Source organism: Salminus brasiliensis, chromosome 6 (genome assembly GCF_030463535.1).
Source record: "Salminus brasiliensis chromosome 6, fSalBra1.hap2, whole genome shotgun sequence".
Lineage (NCBI taxonomy): Eukaryota > Metazoa > Chordata > Actinopteri > Characiformes > Bryconidae > Salminus > Salminus brasiliensis.
The window spans coordinates 2,030,722-2,055,064 of record NC_132883.1 but is presented as its reverse complement, the minus strand read 5'-3'; the positions used below and the strand labels follow the sequence as shown (position 1 = coordinate 2,055,064).

The window sequence follows — 24,343 nt, the reverse complement described above, 5'->3', positions numbered from 1 at the left end:
AATACAGTAATAATTGTGGAGTGATTTTGATCCAGCATGAATCCACAGTATTTTTTTGATCCCAGTATGAATCTGCAGGATGGATAGTTTTTACAGTCTGACAAAAGTTGTGATGTGATCTGAACCCAGTATGAATCTACAGTGTATGTAGTTTCCACAGTCTGATAGTAATATATATGAAGTTATCTGAACCCAGGATGAATCTACAGAGTGTGTAGTTTCTACAGACAGACTGTACTAATTATGGGGTGATTTTAATCCAGTATGAATCTGCAGAGTGTGTAGTTTTCACAGTCTGACAGTAATAGCTATGAAGTGATTTTAATCCAGTATGAATCTGCAGTGTGGATAGTTTCTACAATCTGACTGTAATAATTAAGGAGTGAGTAAAATCCAGTATGAATCTACAGGGTGTGTAGTTTCCACAGTCAGCCAGTAATAAATATGAAATTATTTTAATCCTGTATGAATCTACAGAGTGTGTAGTTTCCAAAGTCAGCTAGTAATAAATAAGAAGTGATTTTAATCCAGTATGAATCTACAGAGTGTGTAGTCATGGAGTGTATTGTGTGTGTGTGTGAATGTTCATATCGGTTAAGGTTACCTCACACTCATACTGCCCCAGATCTGCGTCTCTAGCCTTCTTTATAACCAGCATGAGAACTCCGGTCTGCTCATCAGTGTGAATCTCATATCTCTTGTTATTCTCCAGCTGTTTGTTGTCTTTAATCCACCTAAAGAAATAAACGATGGGTAAGCGTTCAGTCTAGACGCTTCAATAGTTTGGAGAACGGCTGATTGAGCTCATCAACACATGATCAGCTTCACCTCACAGTCGGGAGAGGAACGCATTTTGTAGAACACTGGAACTGCACATCTCTGCCTTTCACAAGTGGAGTGTTCTGAAGTTTGGCTGTGAAACTGGGAGGCACTGAAAAGGACACATAGATAGGTTGTATACTTTAAAACCTATGAAAACTACAAATTCTATATTTACTGATAGAGTATAGACTTATAGAATATAGAGTTTATAAAAAAAATCTTTTTTTTTTACTCAGCAAGTTGGAAAACAATGCAAAGTTTTCCTTAAGATTTATTTAATATGTAAATTCTATATGATATGATATATTAGAAGATATTTTATCATATTAAATATAATTAATTATAATATAAGGCAATAATATAAGGCATTTAAAAGACAATTCTATATTTTTTTCTGTCATTTTTAGTTTAAACCTAATGATTTCTGTCCACCTTTGAAATATTGTCTGATCTTTGATGGTGGTTGGTGTGGCGCAACAGATAACACCTCTACCTGCCACCTGCCACTGACCACACCTACCACTCCATGTGGGAGGCTGGGGTTCGATTCCCGGTCTGGGTGACTGTGCTGTGCTACATCAATAAGAGTCCTTGGGCAAGACTCCTAACACTACATTGGTCCACCTCTGTAATATGAGTTACCTTGTAAGTCGCTCTGGATAAGAGCGTCAGCTAAATGCCATGAATCTTTGATGACATCACTAGCAGGCGAGGCAAAATAATACTAACCAACAATAATCTTACTTCACTTCTCCCTCAACCTATCACAGTGAATTCCCAGCTAGTTCAAAAACCCCCAGCTAGTTCAAAAACCCCCAATACCACGTCTCGTTCACAAATACGTCCCGATATGTACAGTAACTGTACTCTTGGGCTTAAATGGCTAATTAGCATGCTAACGTTAAGACACAATTTTGTATAATGCATCGATTCATGCATTAATCACTGAAATGCTTAAAAATGCTAACACACTTCTGAAAGGCTAAAACTTACCCTCAACAGTGATCTTGGCAAGGATGCTAGCATTTCCTGCAGGGCTAGCTGCATAACACATGTACTGACCCGAGTCCTCCAGAGTAACAGAGGCCAGGACCAAACAGCAGGCGCCTGAGTTTCCCTCTGAGACGATGTGACGCTCGTCATCCTTCACAACAATTCCATCTGAGAGAGCAGAACACTGTCAGGAACCTGAGCACCGCCAAAGTGTTTTCAGAACTTCTGCTTCCATAAAGACCCGTGACCATAACAGACATGTGTGAGTACGAAGAACCTTCTCTTATTTTTTACATTTTTAATTTTGACCCAAATTGACCTCCCCAATTTTAGCTGGTTAATTACCCAACCCACTCGTTAGGACTCTCCTCCTATCACATGTAATGCTCCCATCACTGGAAGCACAGCCAGTCACCGCCTCTTTTCCAACTGCCACCGGTCAACCAACCAACGGGCCTGGTTCCCAGCTCTGATGCTAGTCAGCTAATCAGCCAGCAGATGCCTATACTGGCTATCATCACACTGCAGTGATGTGGACTCCTTACTATCTGCGACTTTTAATAGCACCACTATTACCCATCATTCCTCTGATCATAACTATATACCGTTCTACTACAGCAAGATTATTATATTATGATTATGAATATGCTGCACACCTGAGCAGTAGAACAGTTTAGTTTAGGTGGTTTGGGGATTATTTATCAATAATTAATAAATAGTTCTGATCAGAGGAGGACGGGTCGGATCCCCCTTGTGAGTCTTGGTTCCTCCCAAGGTTTCTTCCTCCAGCTCTGAGGGAGGTTCTCCTACACTGTCGTCTCTGGCTTACTCACCAGGGGTATTCATGAGGTTTTCTTAGGTTGTTGATTTCTTGTCTTTGACTAATTACTGCTTTGTGACAACAACAGATTGATTGAAAATTTAAGTTATGTGGGGGAAGAGAGAGAGAGCCATCTACCCACCCTGAGAGAGCAAGGCACTTTTACATTTAAGGCGTTTAGCAAGGCGTTTTCTTCTCCAGAGCGACTTACAAAAGAGCTTCACTGTTTACTGAAGAAGAACCTCAGCTAGTTTAAATAGACTAAAATTAAAGCTCCTCTAATCTTAGACTCTACTAAACACAAGTCAATATGGAGACCATAATACTCTTCTCTTCGCCTGAGTACTCTCAGAAGAGGAGGGTCTTCAGTCTGGGTTTGAGGACAGCGAGCGTTGGACTCTGCTGTTCGGACACCCAGGGGAAGTTCGTTCCACCACTTCAGTGCAGGACAGTAAAAAGTCTGGACACACTCACACGTCTCTGTTGGAAGGGTTGCTCAGAATACTCCAAAGTTTATTTACCTTTGTACCAAGTGACCACTGGTTTTGGGCTTCCAGTGACTTTGCAGGCCAGTTTAACAGTCTGGCCGAGTTTAGCTGCAGAGTCGGTCAGGCTCAGCTCAAAGCACGGTGGGCCTATTGATACATAGATAACAACCTGTCAATCAAATCCATATATCGTAGCTATCACGCAAAAAAACGTTCAGTGGACGTCAATGGAAAAAGAGTTTATTGCAAGTCATTTTGGAGCATTTCTATTGGTCCATTCATCAAGAGTTTCTGATATGATGTAAATAACAACTACCAGATTCACATTATATATGTTATTATATATTATATGTTATTATTATTATATATAATATCATATATTTGTTTATTTATGAGTGTTTGTTCTAGGGAATTGCAGCTTAAGCATGTAAAAAAGGCCTTTGCTAATGAAGTGTAGGTTCTCATTGGTTCCCAATCAATGATGTTTCACAAATTAATTATTATAATTATTATTAATAATAATAATTAATTTTTAATACTCTAACATTGCTGGACATTCTGCAGATTCTATAAAGACTGTGTTTAGCTCATTAGATGTTCTCAAGTCAGTTTTGATATCTGTTCTGGATCATAAAAGATGTGGAAAGTGGTATGAAAGTCCATGCAGGACTAAGATACACAATATTATAATAATTATTTTTTTTATAATATTTATAATATTATTATTTTTATAAATATATACAGGCCGTGGAACTCACTCCATAGTGAAATCCTGCTGCGCTGCTGCAGGTCCCGAAGGTCTTTGAGCCAGGACAGACGGGTGAGCACTGTGCGAGCCTGAAGAGTGATCTTTCTGATTGTCCCACGATGTTCATGCCACAGTCCCCAGCATCTGTCATCCCCTTCCACTGTATCCTTCAGCTCGATGTCACCCAGCTGTAAGCAGATGAACGTCGGTGTTAATTATAGAAATGTGAAAATGAAATGTGAAAATGTCATCATTTAACTGAAGTTTCTGCACTTTAACTAGTGTAGCTCCAAACTCCAGCGTTTAGACTTAGACTGCTTGGCTGCTGCTGAGTGATAGGAGCCTCAGCATCACGTGTAAAGCGTAGGCTATGAGAGACCTCTTTAGGTGACTACTGGGTGACTCCAGAAACTCCACAAAAAAAGGTCCAACCTTCATCTTGTTCTTGAATACATAGACTTCAGAGTGTGTGTTCAAGTCCCTCTTCAGCTTGCAGAAGATGACACAGTCCTTGAAGAGGAAGACGTGGCGATGATGTCCTCTCAATGAGATTTTGGTCCCAGGTGCTTCCTCCCATACAGTGAAGGAACCCTGGGAAGAGGATAGACAGTTAGAGTTCTGCACAAAATTTAGACATGATACTGTCTACAGGCATTGTCTTTTTGCTAATCATTTAATTGACATTATATCATTATTTAAATGCAGTTTAATAATGAATTATTTAATTAGTAATTAATTATTAAAATGTAATAATTAATTATTTTAATTTGAATTCTGTCTCGACAGGTTTGAGCACTTCCAACTGCTTTCAGCTACAGCATGACTAATAGCACCCTCTTGTGGAGTGTGAATTTTTAGCCTGCTAATCATGAGTGAGTGACTGAGTGAGTGAGCCAGGTCAATGAGGTGCTTCGCATCTGTGTGAAATGCAATAAGACATTTTTACCTATTTTTAATACAATATGTACAATATGGACAAAAGTATTGGGACACCTGCTCATTCATTGCTTCTTCTGAAATCAAGGGTATTAAAAAGAGTCTATCCTGCTTTTGTTGGAGTAACTGTCCAGGGAAGAAGGTCTTCTGCTAGATTTCTTGCCTAACTCGTTCCAAAAGTATTGGGTGGAGCATCATCTATCATCCCAGAGAACACAGTTCTTCCACTGCTCCACAGCTCCTCAATGCTAGGGGATGCTTATACCCCTCTAGCCCATGCCTGGTATTAGGCAGCATGGTGCCAATAGTTTATGTGCTCTGGAGAGTCCAATTCTATTGGCAGTAGTTGTTTCTACAGGGACTAGACTAAGCTGTGTGTATGTGTGTGTGCATATTTGCACATCTGTGTCAGCAATGCATTCATCAGAAGGGGTGTCCACAAACATTTGGACAGAAAGCACACCCAGAGACCACACCCAAGTTCTACCTGTTGGATTGGCTCTCCAAGCCCTTTGAGAGGTGCTGGGTAGTTCTCAATCAGGGATACATGCTGCAGGTTCTCTGCACGCCACGGCAAGCTGGACACCATGGAGAAGGCATCCTCCAGCAAGCAACAGCTCTGCCCACTCTTGGCTTTATTTCTTATCAACTCCTAACAAATAAAAAAAGCTTGTGGATGGATGCAGGTTTCAGAGATTGAACTGTTCTAATTTGAGGGTCCTGAAGGAAGAGAGTGGACTGAAGGTTTGTTACTTCACCTTGAGGACAGTCTTGTAGGTCTGAATCCTTTCCAGTGGTCTCTGCAAATAGGTGTTAACACTGAAGATCTGAGTGTCCAAGCGTGCAAATGCAGTGTTGGCGTATTGCTGGAACCAAAACAGTTCGAAAATAAAACTTCTTAATAATTCTTTAAAAAATTGAATTAAAACATTCTGCACACCACACACTCACTTTAAAGAAATGCTGCGTGTTTTTGTCTGATATGCAGGCCTCAGCTTGTGACTGGCCTAAAATGTACTGAAGATACATCTCAAAGTCTGGAGCGTAATGCACAAAGCATTGGGCCACATCCTCATCTGTGGTGCACTGGCCTAGTTTTGGTAAAATACAGCTGAAAAAAAAACACAGAGTCACAATTTCATGACAGAAAGAAGAACACTTAAACATATGATAAATGGACAAAAGTATTGGGACACCTGCTCATTCATTGCTTCTTCAGGAATCAAGAGTATTAAAAGAGTTGATCCTGCTTTTGTTGGAGTAACTGTCTCTACTGTCCAGAGAGGAAGACTTTCTGCTAGATTTTGGAGGAGAAGCATTGCAGTGAGGATTTGATTGATTGCGATCACGAAAAGAGAAGTGACCACCCCACCTCCATCCCAAAAGAACTGGATGGAGCACAGTCCATCATTCCAGAGAACACAGTTCTTCTGGGGGCAATTTACCCCTTTATATCCCTCTAGTGTCAATAGGTTCATGATGTTTATCTGTTCCAGAGAGTCCTATTCTATTGGTGATGCTTCTCTACAGGGACTAGACAAGAGTTGTCCACAAACATTTGGACATGTAGTGTACTTTCAATAGTATTTTACCATTCGTGGAAGCTGGCGATGTCCTTAATGTTGCGGAATATGTACTCCTTCTGGCTGAGAATGGTGAGAGGCACCTGGGTGCTGGCCTCTATGTAGTGCAAATGGTGCTCCACGAAGAAGCTCATTTCCCTCACAAACTCATTTTCACCATCAAGCAGACCCTGGATCAACTGACTGAAAGAATGAAGGGAAACAGATCATCTCTACATTTCCATTTCCAAAGGTGATATTCATGACCTGTTTTCCAGTGTATTTAGGTGCTAGCTCACCTTAACGACACCCTATATTCATCCTTAGGGGGTGTCTTTCTGCCTCTATTGGAAATATCCTTCGCCTCATGTTCTTGGGCCAGTGAAAAGAGTTCCTTGAAGAAGACCAGTCAGAAGTTAGATCAGCAGACATACTTTGAAATGACTCACTGTCAACAATCTTACTAACCTTTGTCTTCTTCTCAAGGTACGCTGGGGATACCCATCCTTGGCGGGACGGTGTGGTTTTGGTTGGTTTAGTACGGACAAGCCACTTAACTGGGTGTACAGAATCAAGGACCTCCACAAACCGGCCTTCCTTGAGAAGAAAGGTCTCCTTGTTACCTCCAGTCGGGTGGCAGTCTGCTTTGGCCACATAGATATCAAACATCTACAGAAGTGAAATTACATGTTAATTAGAAGGAAATGCCTCCATATCGTTTCACATGGAGTACTGGGTGGATTACTACCTCTGCTTGGTCTTCATCCTCGTCTGACTCAGACACAGACTCTATGTTGGCTGAGGACTTGTGGGAATGTGGGTATTTGGGGGATGGTGTTCTGCTTCTTGACTCACTGCCTGTTAAAAGCATAATTATCAATAGTAAACTAAGGAAAATTGAATCAACAGGACAATTGCAATTGAAATTTAGAGTAAAGACTGCCCCGTTCCTCAATTTCATCCCAATTTCACCTTCTTATTTGTGGCTACGTTTACAAGAATACAGTACACCAAGTGCTAAAGCTACATGCAACGCTTTCCTTTGTTATTCTTTTCTCAATATTAGCAATATTAACAGTCATGTTGCTCGTTGCTCGTGTTAAACTGTGTTTATCTTGCTATAGTTGGATACGAGAGCAAGTCATGAAGCTCAAACACTGCTTTTAATCCTTCAAAAGAACATCCAGCAGAACCAAAACAGAGCAGTAAAATGGGCCGATTCCAAAACCTCAAAACTGTTACATCACAGTCCTGACTCATTAGCCTTTCCAGGCTAAACACAATGACTACTACTGAAGAAAATGGAAGCTAGTGCAAGGAGAAGGGCTGACAGAACAAGCACTGCTTCGGGTATCTGTGTAAGGAAGCCAAGGGGAGCACCAGGACACACATTGTAGAGAATCTAGGGCACACAACATGGAAGCCAGGAAAGCAAGCTAGGTGCTAGGCTAACAGCTAGGCTAGGCTAGGTTGTGTTATGATGCACTATGAACACACTTACTGACCTTTAACTGTCAACAGTACAGTGGCCTTCTGTGGCTCAGGACTGACATGAGGCATTTGCTCTTCTGGCGTTTGGGAAATTTCTGGAACTTTAGGAGTTCCTAAAGTTTTGGCTTTTGCTGTTGCCACTTCTTTTTCCCTGTGAAATTGTACAAGGAAACTACATCAAATATCATTTGATAAAAATTGTAAACTTTTAAGCTGCAAAATCAATACGATTAGTTTGCCAATATTACCTGGATGGGGGTCCAATCTCTGCATCAGGGGCGGTGTCATAATCTGAGGGACAGGACACTAAAAAAGAGCAAAAAATATTGTATAGCAATGGTCTCCAATATGGGCAAAAGTATTTGGACACCTGCTTATTCATTGTTTCTTTTGAAATTAAGGGTATTAAAAAGAGATGATCCTGCTTTTGTTGGAGTGACTGTCTCTACTGTCCATGGAAGAAGGCTCTACTAGATTTTTTGAGGAGCACTGGAATGAGATTTGATTGCATTCTGCCACAAGAGCATCAGTGAGGTCAGGATGATGGATGATCACCAACTCCCAACTCATCCCAAGAGTATTGGATGGAGCACCGTCCATCATTCCAGAGAGCACAGTTCTTCCACTGCTCCACAGCTCAATACTGGGGGGCTTTATACTTTTAATCTGCCCCAGATAGTCCTAATCTTTTGACAGTACGTCTCTACAGGCACAAGACAAGCTGTGTGTGTTTGTGTGTGCATTTGCACATCTGTGTCAGCATTGGATTAATGACTTAAAGGAGCTGATTGCATCTATTAGAAGTGGTGTCCACAAACGTTTGGACAGTGCACCTTCCTGCAGATTTTGAAACCAAACCCGAATCTAACACACCCTATTCTGCCAATCAAGGACTTCTCAAGGTAGAAGGGCTAGGGATCCGAAATCTGCTGGAAGGTGGTGCTGTCAGGAGCACTGATGTATATATATATATATATATATGTGATATGGAGCTATTCATGGAGTTGAATTCAGGACCATACCAGAGCTGACTGATACAAGGCTTTTCCGTTTCTCCTGAATCTTGCCGATGGTATGATCATCGCCAGGAAGGTCGTAGGCATGCCTCAGGGACTCCTCTTCAGTTGGATCTGGTCTCTGTGGAGTTTGGCTTATTGGCTTCTTGGGATGACCCACAGTCACATTCCCATTGTAGCTAACAGTCCCAAACTTATTGGCCACTTCACAAGTGTAGATCCCTGCATCTTTGGGAGTTGGATCAAAAATGATCAGAATGCACCTGCCATCCTCAGTACGGCTGATCTTGTGCCGTTTCCCTGGCTTCAGATCTCCTCCGTCCTTCAACCAGCGCACAACGCTGGCCTTACCCTCAACTACACACTCCAGACAAACCGTTCCACTTAGCTCCACATTCTGGTTCTTGAAGACCTCCTTGAAGACAGGCCGCATGTCCTTCCGAGCTTTGAAACCCTTGAAGGCAGCCTGGATCTTAATGGCAGCCTCCAACATCTCTGACTCATCCTCAGCACTTACATCCATACCAGAGGTATCCTGAGGTCGTTGTTCCGTAATGATGACCTGAGGAGAGGTGGTGTCCGTTGCGGATTCTGTAAATGCCTCTGCTCGAGTCCTGTGGTCTTCAGTACAGAGATCCACACTTGCACTGTCAGTACCGGCGTCATCCGCCATCTTCTTCTTTTGAGGCTTGGTTATTGATTGTGTCCTTTCCTTTGTAAAGGCCTCATGCTTGTTTATCTGCTCTCTAGTATCTCCTATGTATGCTGCCTGAGGTACCTTCTGTTCAGCTTGCTCTGCTTCCAGCACTCTCTGCGAAGTTCTTCTCTGGTCCACAACGCTCCCACTTGCTGCTTTCTCCACAGCATACTTCGCCAGGTTCTCCTCAGGCTCCCCAGGATGATTTCCAGCAAGTATAATTGGTTTCTTGTCTATAACCTTATGTCTTTGTGGTGGAACAACCTGTTTCACTGTTGTTTTTGATGGAATCTCAACATCTTGGTGTTGCTTGGTCTTACTTCTCTGGTCTGTAACATCTACAGCATGCTTTGGCAGGTTCTCCTCAGATTCACTGGGTGATTGAGCCACTTTTGGATGTTTTCCAGCATGCACTACTAGTTTCTGGTCTAGCTTTTGCCTTTGTTGTGGTTGTTCCTCTGTGGCATCTACCCTTTCTTGTTTGTTCTTCCATAGATCCAGTTGTTCACTCCGTAAATTGTCTCTGCAAGTGGTTCCCAGAGATGTCACTCTGGCCTCTGCCTGTTTAATGGACCTTTCTGAGGTTGCTTTCTCCACAACATACCTTGGCAGGTTCTCCTCAGATCCACTAGGGAATTTAACCTTTTTGGGTTCTGGATGTTCTCCAGCATGCACAACTGGTTGCTTCCCTATTAGTGTTTGTCTTTCTGAGGGTTCCTCCAGTTGTTCACTTTGCAATTTGTCTGTACAAGATGTTTCCGCAGATGGCCCTCCCTCCACACCATGTTTCATTGACATTTCGATGGGTTTCACTGCAATTAGGTGCTGCATTTTACTTCTCTGGTCTATAACACGATCACTTGCTGATTTCTCCACAACATGCTTTGGCAGGTTCTTCTCAGGTTCACTGGGGGATCGAACCTGTTTGGATTCTGGACATTTTTCACTATCAACATCTGGTGTGTCGTCTTTTACTTTTTGCCTGTTACCTTTCTCTTCCCTTGTCCTGAGATCCAGCTGTTCACCTTCTAATGAAGGTGTTTCCATGGATGGCTTCTTGACCATAACCTGTTTCCTTGATTCCAGAACAGTCTGTTGGCTATGATCAACACCTGGCTGGCTTAGTCTTCCTTTGGAGCGAGGCGGTGCTTGAGGCGTACTGTCGGCATGCGTCTTACGTTTCTCGGCTGTTGTATTCAGGTCTTGAATCCACCCTTGCTGCATAATCTTTTCCTGGTTTTCTCCAGCAGAGATCTTCGCAGCATTTACAGCAGGAATCTCCTGGTGCCTGTTTCTCTGCTCTGCAGAAACTTGGTCTACAGACAGAGGAAGCTCAGAGGTTTCCTCCAAGTAATTAGATGGTTTGATGATGTCTAGTGTCATCTTTGGCCTTTCATCCTCCTTCATCTTCTGCCTCACTAATGTCTTTTTCTGGACGATTTGCTCCCCTGTCCTCTTCACACCATGGTCCAGGTGGTCATCCTCAATTGGCCCGAAGGCAGAGCCCACAGATTGCTGCCTCACAGTTGGCTTGTCCTTGTTTTGTCCATCAAGAACAGGAACGTCTTGGACAGTCTTACCCTTTGAGCGTGGTGGTACCTGAGGGATGTTCTCAGGCTTGGTTGGAAACTCTGGAAGGCATTAAAAATAAAATAAAAAGTCTGTATTGACTAAGACTAAGACTAAGTCTGAGACCATACTGGAAATATAACTCAAAAATTTACCTTTTACATAAACAGAAGCTGTTGTCTCTATGTTCCCAGCACAGCACTTGTAGGAGCCACCATCCTGGCTCTTCAAGCTATGGATTTTGAGCTGTAACTCACAGCCATTCTGCTTAATCTCATACTTACTCCCATTTTTAAGCAACACTGCTCCCTTTTTCCACAGTATTGCAACTGCAGGTTTAGAAAGTTCACAGCAAAGCTTGACAGTCTCACCTTCAACTCCTTCTTGACTTTTAAGCTCCTTGCAGAAAAACAAAGGTTGTTCTGGAGAGAACAAAAAAAAGGCATTCAGACTCTCGATACATTTAAACCCCTCAACCCTTCAACCCTTCAGCCCACATTTCAAATCCTGAATCTCAAAGCTAACAGATATCCAACCATAACTGATACTGACTAATATGTCTATGGTTTAAGGAGTTAATCCTTAATGGCTCCATCATAACAACCATCATACCAACCTTCAACTACAACAGATGCTGTGGTGACTGCACTACCAGCACAGCACCTGTAGGAGCCACTGTCTTGACTCTTCAGGTCATGGATTTTAAGCTCCAGCTTGCAGCCATCTTGTTTCATTTCATATTTATCTCCCACCTTCAGAAGCACCGTTCCTTTCCTCCACTGCACTGGAACCCCGGGTTTAGAAATCTCACAGTAGAGAAGGACAGTTTCACCTTCCAGTGCTTCTTGATTTCTGAGCTCCTTGCAGAAGAACAGAGGTTTCTCTGAACAAGACAGATAGACACATTATTAAAGTATTGCCAAAACGACGATTGGTCAATTCTGCTAATGATCTCTATAGTACATAAACGGCCAGTCAAAAGTTATATGTAGCACCTGTGCTTACTAAAGGAGTAATAAAAGTGGCACTAACATCTAACTAGGTTTGGTCAGCGGTATGTCTTTAAATCAGAGACGACTTGACAGGAAGTTGAAGGATTAACACATTTATTGCTCCACAAATTATGCAATAAAACATTCAGCGCTGGTTTCATCAAATAAAGAAGAATAATGAAATAAAATGGAGTTCCGGATTAGTTCAGTTTGTATCCTTCAATGGATGTAGCGAAGGAATGATGCTTAATGCGGTTATGACTGTGTCTAAGACCTGTCTACCCGGGTAGGATAAATGTTATGCTTAAGGTCTTATGGCGCCCCCGTTTGGATGCTACATGCTATTGCACTTCTAAATGATATATGGGGTTCTAGTAGCTCCATATTTCAAATGGGTTACATATAGAACACCCATACATCTTGAAATAGTACAAAAGGTACACAGTAAACCAGAGCTTTGTAAACTACAAAAAAGGGGCCATTCATTCGGTAACAACTTCCAGCTGATCTGTATCAATGGAAGTAAATGAAGCTTCGGGAATGGATGCAAATAATTTACAAACCCTTAATGTGTATAAGAGCAATGTTGAGCAGACGGTGTTACTGCATCTCTGCCGTGACACTGCTCCTTCAGACTGCTCCCATAATGACTAGAAAAAGCCCCTCAATCCACAGAGAACCACAGACAGAGCTTTCTAACTCTCAACAGTGGAGCTCTTTCCTTTAGAGGAACTCCAGATAAAGCCAGAGTGTGGTGAGGATGAGGAGGACTCCACCCTACACCATCAGAAGACTGGACTGGAGTAAACTGAAGAGGTCCGGCACAGGAAGAGGTCTGACCCACTCAAACTCACAGCATCGGAAGACGAGTTTCTAAGAGTCAACAGGTGGCTCTCATGACTTGGAGCTGCAGGTGGATTACTGAAAACACTGGGGGTTAATCAATGGGCTCACAACTCACATACCTTTCACACGAAGATTTGCTGTTGTCTCCAGACTGCCAGCACAACATCTGTAAGCGCCGCTGTCCTGGCTTACAACATCACGAATCTCGAGTTGCATTTCGCCTCCATTCTGCGTCATTGTGTACCTGTCTCCTGGCCTAAGCAGCAGACCACCCTTCTTCCACTGCACTGGAGCTCCAGGTTTAGAGAGTTCACAGCAAAGCAGGGCAGTTTTACCCTCCTCCAACTCCAGACTTTGGAGTTCCTTATGAAATCGCAATGGTTGTTCTACGAGGAATACAGAGAAGACCGCTATGGCTGCTACAGCTACATCCACAGTGTTTAGAATACGCTCTGAGAACATCTACGTACCTTTAACATCAAGGGATGCAGTGGTTTCGAGCCTGCCAGCACAGCACTTGTACAAACCACTGTCCTGCTTTGATAAATGATGGATCTTAAGCTGCACCTCACAACCATTCTGCTTCTTCTCATATTTACTCCCAGAGCTCAGCAAAACTGCACCCTTCTTCCACTGCACTGCAACTCCAGGCTTGGAGAGCTCACAGCACAGCAGTGCAGCTTCACCCTCCACTGCTTCTGCACTCTGAAGTTCCACTCTGAAGAACAGCGGTTGTTCTACAGGGATTGAAGGAAATAATCAAATGTTCACAGAACTTAGTTACTAATTACTAATACAGGCTTTCCTTTATCATCTTCTTGCCTGTTTCAACCTGCTCAGGGTCACAGTGGGTCCAGATCCAGCACCTGGAGCCTCACTGGGCAACAAGCAGGAATTACATAGCACAGCTATTCCTTTACACACCCACACCTAGGGGCAAGTTACCATAGCCAATTCACCTACCAGTTGTCTTTGGGAGGACGCCCAGCATCACTTCCGCTACTACGGCAACCGCTGGTCCCGCAGCATTAGCAGCAATGCTACTCTTGCATTAGTATTGCTATGATGCCGTTAGCATCTCTAAAGCAGTGTTAGCATCGCTATCAGAGTGTTAGCATTGTTATCGCAGCATTGGCATCATTACCATTACCCAGCTGTCAGCCTTACCCTGCTAAGGCTCTGAGGGCAAGGCCTGAGTCCTTTACCAGGCAGGGTCACACGAAATGGTACAACCCCAGTACTGTAAATCATAAAGTCTCTCAGCAGTGAGAGAGTTTCTACAGTAGAAGCTCCAGATCTGATCAGAACAGACAAAGCAGGTGAAGATAAATCCAGTAAAAAGGAGAAACAAGAGCTTCTCATTCTGAAGAAAGAAAGTAGTGAGATCTTGTCGGTGAGCTAGTCTGAAGAGCATAGTTCGGTTCCTCCAGGTTTCTCCTGGACGCCCCCCAGTCCAGCCAGCACAGCAAGGAGGATGTGTTCAACTCCATCATCATCATCATCAGCAGCAGCAGCTCACCTTATTTACCATCATTAAGCCCTGATTTACCACCAAACCAGGTGTTGATCTGAGGAGAACTCTAAATAACACTAGACTCCATGAGAGAGGAGAACTTTGGAGATGTTCTAATAATGAACACAGTGATGGAGAACCACCACCACTTTCTGTAGGAGTGTTATTATCATTAGTGTTTACAGTCTAATCTACTCTAAAGGACTAAAACCGACACACTGAACTTCTACATACCTTTTACCTCAAGGTACGCTGCAGTCATGATGCCACTTGCACAGCATTTGTACGAACCGCTGTCTTGATTGGTCAAACCATGGATTCTAAGCTGTAACTGACAGCCATTCTGCTTCATTTCATACTTGTCTCCAGGCCTCAGCAGCACTGTGCCCTTTTTCCACTGCACTGCAGCTGCAGGCCTTGAGAGTTCGCAGCACAGCAGGGCATTCTCACCCTCCACAGCTTCCAGGCTTTCCAGTTGCACACGGAAGAAAAGTGGCTGTTCTGAAAGGGTAAATCAGCAACTCTGTCATTTGGGCACACCTCTAAATCATTGTAGATGTGCAAATATAGGAAATCCATCCATGGTCATCCAGAGTCTCTGGACGTAGTTACACTTAAAAGTCCAGACCAAGATTCGGACCAAAGATGATCTACCGCCATCATCTCCTACATGGTCTGGGTCTTCCTGTACTTGACACTGATTGGTTTATTGAGGTGTGAGGTCTGACTTTAGTATGTTATTACAGCATTACCAGCAGAACCAGAACTTGAAGAACTCGCAGAACTTCAGACTAGTTCCAGTTCTCAGAAGAAACAGTTATATCATCACCCAGATATAATCGTCAACCTGCCTGCCTCAACGTCCTGTAATTGGTCAGAAAGTCTGAACTATCCTGAACTGAACGGTTTTCCTACTGCAAATCAACCCAATTATGGTTCCAGACCGAGACCACCTTTTCTGGTCCGGTCCATGGTCCAAGGGAGCCTTTACAGCTGCTACACTAAATATAAAAAAGTATTTGGACACCTTCTCGTTCATTGTTTCTTTCAAAATCAGGGGTATTATAAAGAGTTGATCCTGCTTTTGTTGGAGTAACTGTCTCTACTGTGCAGGCAAGGTTTGCTGTGAGGATTTGATTGATTGCATTCAGCAACTACAATGTTACTGAGGTCAGGATGTTGGATGATCAGCACCACACCTCATCGTCCCCAACTCCCCAACTCATCCCATCCAAATATACTGGATGGAGCTCCACCATCATCATTCCAGAGAACACAGTTCTTCCACTGCTCCACAGCTCCTCAATGCTGGGGGGCTTTATACCCCTCTAGCCCAAGCCTGGCATTATTAGGCAGCATGGTGCCAATAGGTTCATAAGTGTTTACCTGCTCCAGAGAGTCCTATTCTATTGGCAATACTTCTCTACAGGGACTAGACAAGCTGTGTGTCAACAATGGGTACAGCTTAAAGTAGCGGATTGCCTTCATTAGAAGGGGTGTCCACAAACATTTGGACATACCTTTTACTATAATGGATGCTGCAGTAACCAAGCTACCAGCACAGCATTTGTAGGTACCGCTGTCCTTTCCTTTCAGGTCGTGGACCTTAAGCTGCAGTTTACAGCCATCCTGGTGCATTTCATATTTGTCTCCTGGAGTCAGGACCACGGCTCCTTTCTTCCACTTCACTGCAACTCCAGGTTTGGAGAGCTCGCAGCACAGAAAGGCAGTTTCACCCTCCTCAGCTTGCTGATTCTGAAGATCCTCACTGAAGAACAGTGGTTGTTCTAAGGTAGCAAGTCAAAAAAAAGCCTAGTCATCTATTTAGCGGTTTGATTGATGTAACTGAATCCATCATAGCCACATCGCTTACCTTTGACTACAAGGTTAGCCGTTGTCTCTAGTGTACCAGCACAACATTTGTAGATTCCACTGTCCTGGCATTTCAGGTCATGTATCTGCAGCTGGAATTCACAGCCATCTTTCTTCATCTCATATTTGCTTCCAGGTCTCAGGGGCACTGATCCTTTCTTCCACTGCACTGCAACTCCAGGTTTAGACAGCTCACAGCAGAGGAAAGCAGTTTCACCCTCTTCTACTTCTAACCTCTGGAGTTCCTCGCAGAAGAACAGTGGTTGTTCTAGAAAGAAGAAGAGCTGTTAAGGTTAGAGCGATGCATTTCTCAATTTTTGCAGCTAAAGTATCTGAGTACCGAACAGTTCAGTCTGAAGTTCTCCTAACTCACATTTCTAACTTCTGCATCTCTGTTTGATCAACAGTCCACACTGAGTTGAGCCTCAAAATCGTCAGTAAATGATCTGCAGCTGAAACTGATCAAATACTGCATAAGATGTTCAGTCTGTGGCTCCGCCCCCTCAATCTGTTTACTGTTTATTCCCATCTGTAGGCTAGTAGAGAACCCCCTATCACATGAGGAGAGGCCCTCATACTCATAGACTCCTGGCCACAGAAGGCTGTGATGTTTATTACTACCTCCCAAGTCTCGTATCAAGCAGGCAGTTAGACAGTCGCTCCACTCTAGAGCTGTGAAGCCGTGTGCATTTCTGAGTCTGAGAAAGAAGGGAAGGTAAATTTCCTCAGAACTGGGTTCGTATAGAGTGTAGTTTCACAGCTCTAGACCGGCCCTACGGTCTAACTGCTGCTCATCATCATCAAATGTGAGGAGATCACCAGTTCAAATCCCAGCCAGGGCTGACAGCACTCCACTGTAAAAAGCCTCCCAGTCTGGGGAAGTCATGTGATAGGGGGCGCTCTAACCTGCAGATGGGAATAAACAGGAAACAGATTGAGGGGGCGGAGCCACAAACTAAACATCTTACCCAGTATTTGATGAGTTTCAGCTGCAGATCATTTACTGGTGATTTTGAGGCTCAGATCAGTGTGGATTTTTTTAAGCTGAGATGCAGAAGTTAAAAATCTTTAAGTCTAAGTCCGACCGACTGACTCTTCAGTCCTCTTGGGCGTTTGGTTTGCACCTTTTACAGTAAGACTGGCTGTGGTCTCGATGCTGTCAGCACAGCATCTGTAGGCACCACTGTCCTGAACTGTGAGGTCATGGATCTGAAGTTGTAGTTCACAGCCATCCTGCTTCATCTCATACTTGTTTCCTGGCCTAAGCGGAACAGCTCCCTTCTTCCACTGCACTGCAACTCCAGCTTTGGAGGTCTGACAGGACAAGAAGGCAGTTTCCCCCTCATCAGCCTGCTGGTTCTGAAGCTCCTCACGGAAGAACAACAGACGCTCTGGGGCAAAGAATGTAGGTATCAACATCGACAGTGTAGACAATCTATAAAATCACCTTTTCATCACAGTCTTACACCTCAGTTGGTCTGCCATCAAGATATCTAGAACCGAATATCCAGCATTTGACCATATTTTACCTTTAACCACCAGAGCAGCAGTGCTTTGCGAGTCTCCTGTGTCACACATATAAGTGCCGGCATCCTCCTTTCCGACTCTGTGTATCAGAAGCAGGTTCCGCTTCCCTTCTTTGCGAGGTTCGTACTTCTCCCCCGCCAGCAGGGTGGCGTTGTTTCGCTTCCAGGTGACAGGTGTGCAGTTATCAGAGGTAACACAGGATAGGGTGGCAGTATCACCCTCGAAGATCGCCACGTCCTTCAGTTTCTCCTCGATCAGAACTACAGGGAGAGAAAGGCAATAAAAGCTGAGCATTTTTATTGGTCCATTCATTCAAAATCATCTACACAGTGTATGGAAGCAGCTACAGGATTCAAACCATGGAAAAAGTTCTCTAATCCCATCACTCTACCCCCCGTCTCTCAGCAGTGAGAGGGTTTCTACAGTAGAAGCTCCAGATCTCATCAGAACAGATAAAGCAGGTGAAGATAAATCCAGTAAAAAGGAGAAACAAGAGCTTCTCATTCTGAAGAAAGAAAGTAGCTCGGTTCCTCCAGGGTTCTCCCCCAGTCCAGCCAGCACAGCGTGGAGGATGTGTTCAACTCCATCATCATCATCAGCAGCAGCAGCAGCTCACCTGATTTACCATCATTAAGCCCTGATTTACCACCAAACCAGGTGTTGATCTGAGGAGAACTCTAAATAATACTAGACTCCATGAGAGAGGAGAACTTGGGAGATGTTCTAATGATGAACACAGTGATGGAGAACCACCACCATGTGTTTTATCATGTGTACACTATGGGAGACTTCTCTTGTACTCTGTGAAATCCTCAATAAAGGCCAATGCTGGGCTTAATACCAGGCTCCTAACCTTGACTGAGTTTGTGACCTTAACGCTGCTCAGCACCTCCCAGGTTCTCACCTTTGGGTTTACTGTTCACTCTCAGACGAGCTGAAGTCCTCTCTTCTCCCACCACAAAGGCCACAATGCCTGACTCCTCAGGTGTTGTCATGGTGAGGACCAGGTGATGCTCGCAGCCACAGCAGCTCATCTGATTCATCTCATTTTCCTGCAGAACGCTGGAGCCCAGCCACCACGCTCCATCAGTGACGTCCTCATGTGAGAGCTCGCATACGAAATGGGCGTTTTCTCCGGCGGTGACCGTGATGTCTCGAAGCCCTCTCACAATCCTCACACGCTCTGAAAGCACATTTCTTCATCAGAGCAGTTCTTAGCGGGTCTCTTTTCATGCTTTTTTTAAACACCGCTTTCCACTGAGTTGCCAGTGACCTGGTTGCTATGCAGTTGCTATGGTTTTTCAGGTGGTTATTAAGGTGCCCAATGGGGTTTCTCTTGTGTCACTAAGTTGGTGCTACTTGTTGTCGACATGTTCCTAGATGACCCCTATGGTATACCAGGTGATTGCTAGGACACACGCAAAGGTATTTTAGGTGGTTGCTATGGTTGTTGCAATGCTGTTGAGAAGCAGTTGCTTTGGTATGCCAGGTGGTTGCTAGTAAGGCTGTTTAGGTATTTCAGATGGGTGCTAAGGTGTTGTTGTCAATGTGTTCCAAGGTGGTTGCTAAGTTATCCTAGGTGGCTGCTAAGGTATTTTAGGTGGGTGTTAAAGTGTCACACAGTGGGGGCTATGGTGTTGCTAGAGTGTTTTCTGGTGGTAGCTGTGGTATTTCAAGTGATTGCCAAGGTGTCCTGGTGGTTGCTAGAGAGGCTGCTTATTTATTTCAGGTGGGTGCTAAGGTGTTGCAAAGCGGTTGATGTGGTGTTGTCAGTGTGTTCCAAGATGGTTGCTATGTTATCCAAGGTGCCTGCTGAGATATTTCAGGTGGGGGCTATGGTGTTGCTAAAGTGTTTTATGTGGTTATGGTATTCCAGGTGGTTGCCAGGGTGTTTCAGGTGGTTGCTGTGGTGCTTGTTATGGTATTTCAAGTCAGTCTTCATGTACTTCCTCATTACTTATGTCTATAAGTAATAACCAGGTGTGACTTACCAATAACTCTAAGGGTTGCCGAGGACTTCTTGCCCCTGGTATTACAGGTGTAAACACCTGCATCCTCAGGCTTCAGCGTTCTGATCTCAAGCTCATGAGTCGAGCCCTTCCGGTGGAGGGTAAATCGACCACCTTGTGTGATCTGCTTTGAGTCTTTTTTCCAAGTCACAGGGGCGTTTAAACTGGACAGCAAACAGCTGAACATAACAGAGTCTCCCTCCATCGCCTCCTGACTCTGTAGCTCCTTCTCGAAGAACACGGAGGCTGCAGCTGTGGGGCAGGGTGTCAGGAAATGTTGAAGGTGAGTAAGGTCTTATATTTACACTGTGGACAAACTATTGACACATGGCTTCTAGGGCTACTAAATTATATATACCGTGCCAGTGAATGTATGTGGATATACGTCATGAAGAATGGATGCACAGTCAATTAGAAGGTCATTAGGAGTGAGCAAATGATTAAAGAAAGAGGCCCTAGATTGGAATTTTCCTTGGCGTAGTTGTTGTTGCAGTTCAGTACATGGACCGTTCGGCTCAAAAGAACATCCAGCAGAACCAGAACAGCGCTGTAAAAACAAGCCGATCCCAAAACCCCAAAACTGTTACATCACAGTCCTTACTTGCTATATTTATACCCCCCAAAAATACATAAACCCCACCTACTAGCGAAATCCTTAGTCAAAGCTGAATGGTGAAACACTGGAGAGCTGCTCATCACCTCCAGACTCTGCTAGTTATGGGAATACGGGTTGCTACCAGGTCTTGTTGCCGTGGCTTTTCTAGTACCATCTCTTCCCTCCATTGTCCGAATTCTTCACAACAAACAAACTGGACTTCTTCAGCTGAACCAAACTGGAGCTAAACTCATACCAGATGGGAAAGACCGGCTTAGAATCAAGAAAGACAAACCTGGTAAAGCGAGTGGGGGAATGGCTAATAGCTAACTGGCTACAATCTCTTCACATTGCACTGAGAGGACACAATGAGAGGACAGCAGCACTATTTTTTACCGCTAAGACTCGTGTTTTTGGTACAGTGTTAAAACTGTGCTATAATATGTTGGTCCTGTGAGGCGTGGCCAGTGCCGTAAAGCCGTCCGTCAAAGGAAAATCAGTAAATAACAGGGTGGTAAATAGGCTTGTTAAACCACATCTGGGCATTGTTTGCGTATACATTTAGTATAGTCAGTAAATGCATTCCCTGGCACCTTTAAAACTACTTCCTGAGGAGGTCAAGACAGGTTGTGTAGCACATACCCCTCACATTCACTTCAGCTGTGGTCTTTTGGTCTCCGATCACACAGCTATATTCCCCAACGTCCATTGGAAGGACGTTCTTAATGTGTAGCTCAGCAACCGATCCCTCCTGTTTCATCTTGTATTTGGCTCCATTACTAAGCTCCTCTTCACCCTTCCACCACTGCACAGGTACCCCAGCCTTAGACAGCTCACAATGCAGGACTACCACGCCCCCTTCTGGAGCCTCCTGGTTCTTCAGGTTTTGTCTGAATGTAACTGGAGTCGCTAAACAATCAAAGTAATATAAAAGGAGGCAAAAGGGTCAATTACTAAGGCTAAGGGTCTGTAAGTGGGCCCACACATCAATACTCATTAACCCACCAAACAAAACAAGTGTCAGCTCTCAGCCATAACATTAGTAGGCCCCCCTCGTGCCACCACAATAGATCTGACCATTTGAGGCATGGACTCCACAAGACCTCTAAAGGTGTCCTGTGGTATCTGCGGGGGCCTCCATGGATCACATCGATGAGTTTTAGGCACCCATGACCCTGTCACTGGTCCACCAGGTGTCCTTCCTCTGAGCACTTTTGGAAGGTACTGACCACCAGTGTCTACCAGGAACACCACATAAGATCTCCCTGATGTTACTGACCACCAGTGTCTACCAGTGTCTACCAGGAACACCCCAGGAACCAGGAACACCCCATAAGACCTCCCTGATGTTACTGACCACCAGTGTCTACCAGTGTCTACCAGGAACACCCCAGAAAACCAGGACCTCCCTGATGTTTGGGATTCTTACGCTCATCCTTTTGTCCAGCTTCAAGAACTGCTTGATCACTTGCTGATACATCCACCCCTTGACAGCAGCCATAGGCACCAGATCATCAATGTTAGTCACCTATCGGTGGTACTAATGTTATGGCTGATCGGTGTACACTTGTAGTTTAGGGGCTGATCATTCAAGCATCATTCAGAGCTTTGGAGCCATAGTCCCCAACCCAAGGAGAACCCCCTGCTCTGCACATTTTAGTATTCATCCTGCTTCCAACACACCTGATCCAGCAGATCAGCTAATTACCAAGACCTTCCTGAGGTGAAGGTGGTGTGTTAGCGCAGGAAACCACAAAAACAGTGTAAAACAGTGGTTTCTCCAGGACCAGGCTTGGACAACAGCTGCTTTACAGGACATCACCCTACCAAAAACCTTGACAGTAGCTTTGGTTTTCTGATCCCCACATATGCAGCTATAGACTCCACTGTCTTCAGGCATTGCTTTCTTGATCATCAGCTCCACTGCAGCGTCTTGATGCCTAATTAGATACTTCAGTCCACACTTCAGCACCTCCTCCCCTTTTTTCCACTGGACGGGAAGGCCAGCTTTCGACAACTCACAATGCAGGCTTACGTTGCTTTCCTCCTCAACCTCCTGATTCTTCAGCTTCACTTTGAAGACGATGGGTGGAACTGTGGGAGTGTAGCCAGAAAAGAAACAGCAGGAGATGCTATACACCATAACCCAGCGTAAAGCCATGCAAGGCCTTGGAGTGCAAGATGAAGCAGATGTAGGCAACCGACAGCTCGTTATAATAGCAAGCAATAGCAAGCCACCACACTGCCTTCCCTGCCTTACCCTGAACAGTCAGCTTAGCGGTTGACTCTGAATCCTTGGTCTTACATGAGTAGTTCCCACCATCACTTTCCTCGATGTTGTGAACAATGAGTTTGGTGATTCTTCCTTCTTGTACCATCTGATATTTATCTCCGGCCTTCAGAATTACTCTTCCCTTCCTCCAGTCCACTGGGGCTCCAGGTTTCGAGAGTTCACAACTGAACATGGCAGTTCCACCTTCTTTGGAAACTTCGTTTTGGAGCTCTCGTTTGAACGCCACTGGAAGAGCTGCAGAACCCATAGGAACATGAAGCTTACCCACAAGAAATGTGTGTCCAAAAACACATTCATCCTACTTGACTGACTTGATTCTCGGTCTCAGTACTGGAACCTACCCCGAACTGTGATTTCTGAGGTAGTCCTTTGGTCACCTACTGTGCAGCTGTACGAGCCAGCGTCCTCAGATACCACATCCCTAATGATCATCTCCGTGGTCCTTCCCTCAGTTCTCATGTGGTATTTTTCACTCACAGTCAGCACCTCCTGACCTTTCCACCACTTCACCAGTGCTCCAGGTTTGGAAAGCTCACAGCGTAAAGCGATACTGTTGCCTTCCACCGTCTCCTGGTTTTTCAAGGCTTGTTTGAAAACCACTGGTAGAGCTGAGAACATACAGGTTACACCCCGCTCAGACAGACAGTTCCCAACAAGTCTGTGAAAAATGTGATCAATAATCATTGGAACTAGAGATGCACCGATCCGAAACTAGGATTGGATATCGGTCCGGTCGATATTAACAAAATCAGCTGGATCGGGTATCGGATAATTATGGCCGATCTATGGAACCGAAATGGAAATGGAAATTCAGCTGCTAGATTTAATTTTGAATGTAAAATAAGATTAATTATTGTTATTTATTGCTATTTTCATTGCTAGTTTTGGCTGATACACTCTATGTATTTGAATATATTTTAAGAAGTTTGACTCCTTTATTATTTTGCATTTGAATGCTGTGTCAAGTGACAAATAAATATCAATTAAGTCCATTTATATCTACGTGTTAATTTGTTGTATTATATAAAGTAATTATTAAATAAATCCTGATGCCTTAAGTCTCTCCCACATGGTGAGGTATACGGTTTATTAATTCAACAATGGTATCGGACTGGTCTCGGACTAGTATCGGGTATCGACCGATATGCAAAGTTTATGTATCGGTATCGATATCGGAACTGGAAAAGCCGTATCGGTGCATCCCTAATTGGAACTAGCTTCCTACCATTGATTCTGATGGTAGCTCTGGATTTCTGCTCTGAGCACACACACGTATAGACCCCACTGTCCTCAGGAACAGCCTTCCTGATGACCAGCTCCACTTTTGTTGCCATTTGTCTCGTCTGGTACTTCTCTCCAGACTTGAGCAGCTCCTCTCCTCTCCACCATTCTACCTGAGCTCCAGCTTTTGAGAGTTCGCATCGTAACGTGACACTGTTCCCCTCTTCAGCTTCTTGGTTCTTCAGTTCTTGCCTGAATGTGATGGGTTGAGCTACACGAAACGAGAGAAAGATGACGATGCTTCCGTCTCTGATGCCTCAAGCCTCTACAGAA

The 24,343-nt window shown here is 44.2% G+C and overlaps 1 protein-coding gene across 1 annotated transcript in view; it reads right to left on the bottom strand.

Annotated features, from left to right (window-relative positions):
- obscna (obscurin, cytoskeletal calmodulin and titin-interacting RhoGEF a) overlaps positions 1-24,343 on the bottom strand; it is a 64,254-nt gene that overhangs the window by 18,559 nt on the left and 21,352 nt on the right. Inside the window, exons 22-53 of the mRNA XM_072681198.1 lie at positions 24,015-24,281; positions 23,131-23,397; positions 22,757-23,023; positions 22,324-22,590; positions 21,139-21,405; positions 19,884-20,153; positions 18,797-19,075; positions 17,895-18,152; positions 17,490-17,756; positions 16,367-16,633; positions 16,014-16,280; positions 14,728-14,994; positions 13,451-13,717; positions 13,100-13,366; positions 11,759-12,025; positions 11,298-11,564; positions 8,883-11,204; positions 8,109-8,166; positions 7,875-8,011; positions 7,118-7,227; positions 6,838-7,038; positions 6,669-6,763; positions 6,400-6,573; positions 5,759-5,918; positions 5,566-5,673; positions 5,295-5,459; positions 4,304-4,462; positions 3,882-4,059; positions 3,157-3,270; positions 1,816-1,983; positions 829-931; positions 605-734 (exon numbers count right to left, since the gene is read on the bottom strand). Coding sequence (XP_072537299.1) covers positions 605-734; positions 829-931; positions 1,816-1,983; positions 3,157-3,270; positions 3,882-4,059; positions 4,304-4,462; positions 5,295-5,459; positions 5,566-5,673; positions 5,759-5,918; positions 6,400-6,573; positions 6,669-6,763; positions 6,838-7,038; positions 7,118-7,227; positions 7,875-8,011; positions 8,109-8,166; positions 8,883-11,204; positions 11,298-11,564; positions 11,759-12,025; positions 13,100-13,366; positions 13,451-13,717; positions 14,728-14,994; positions 16,014-16,280; positions 16,367-16,633; positions 17,490-17,756; positions 17,895-18,152; positions 18,797-19,075; positions 19,884-20,153; positions 21,139-21,405; positions 22,324-22,590; positions 22,757-23,023; positions 23,131-23,397; positions 24,015-24,281 — 8,660 coding nt within the window. The remainder of the gene's footprint in view (positions 1-604; positions 735-828; positions 932-1,815; positions 1,984-3,156; positions 3,271-3,881; positions 4,060-4,303; positions 4,463-5,294; positions 5,460-5,565; positions 5,674-5,758; positions 5,919-6,399; positions 6,574-6,668; positions 6,764-6,837; positions 7,039-7,117; positions 7,228-7,874; positions 8,012-8,108; positions 8,167-8,882; positions 11,205-11,297; positions 11,565-11,758; positions 12,026-13,099; positions 13,367-13,450; positions 13,718-14,727; positions 14,995-16,013; positions 16,281-16,366; positions 16,634-17,489; positions 17,757-17,894; positions 18,153-18,796; positions 19,076-19,883; positions 20,154-21,138; positions 21,406-22,323; positions 22,591-22,756; positions 23,024-23,130; positions 23,398-24,014; positions 24,282-24,343) is intronic.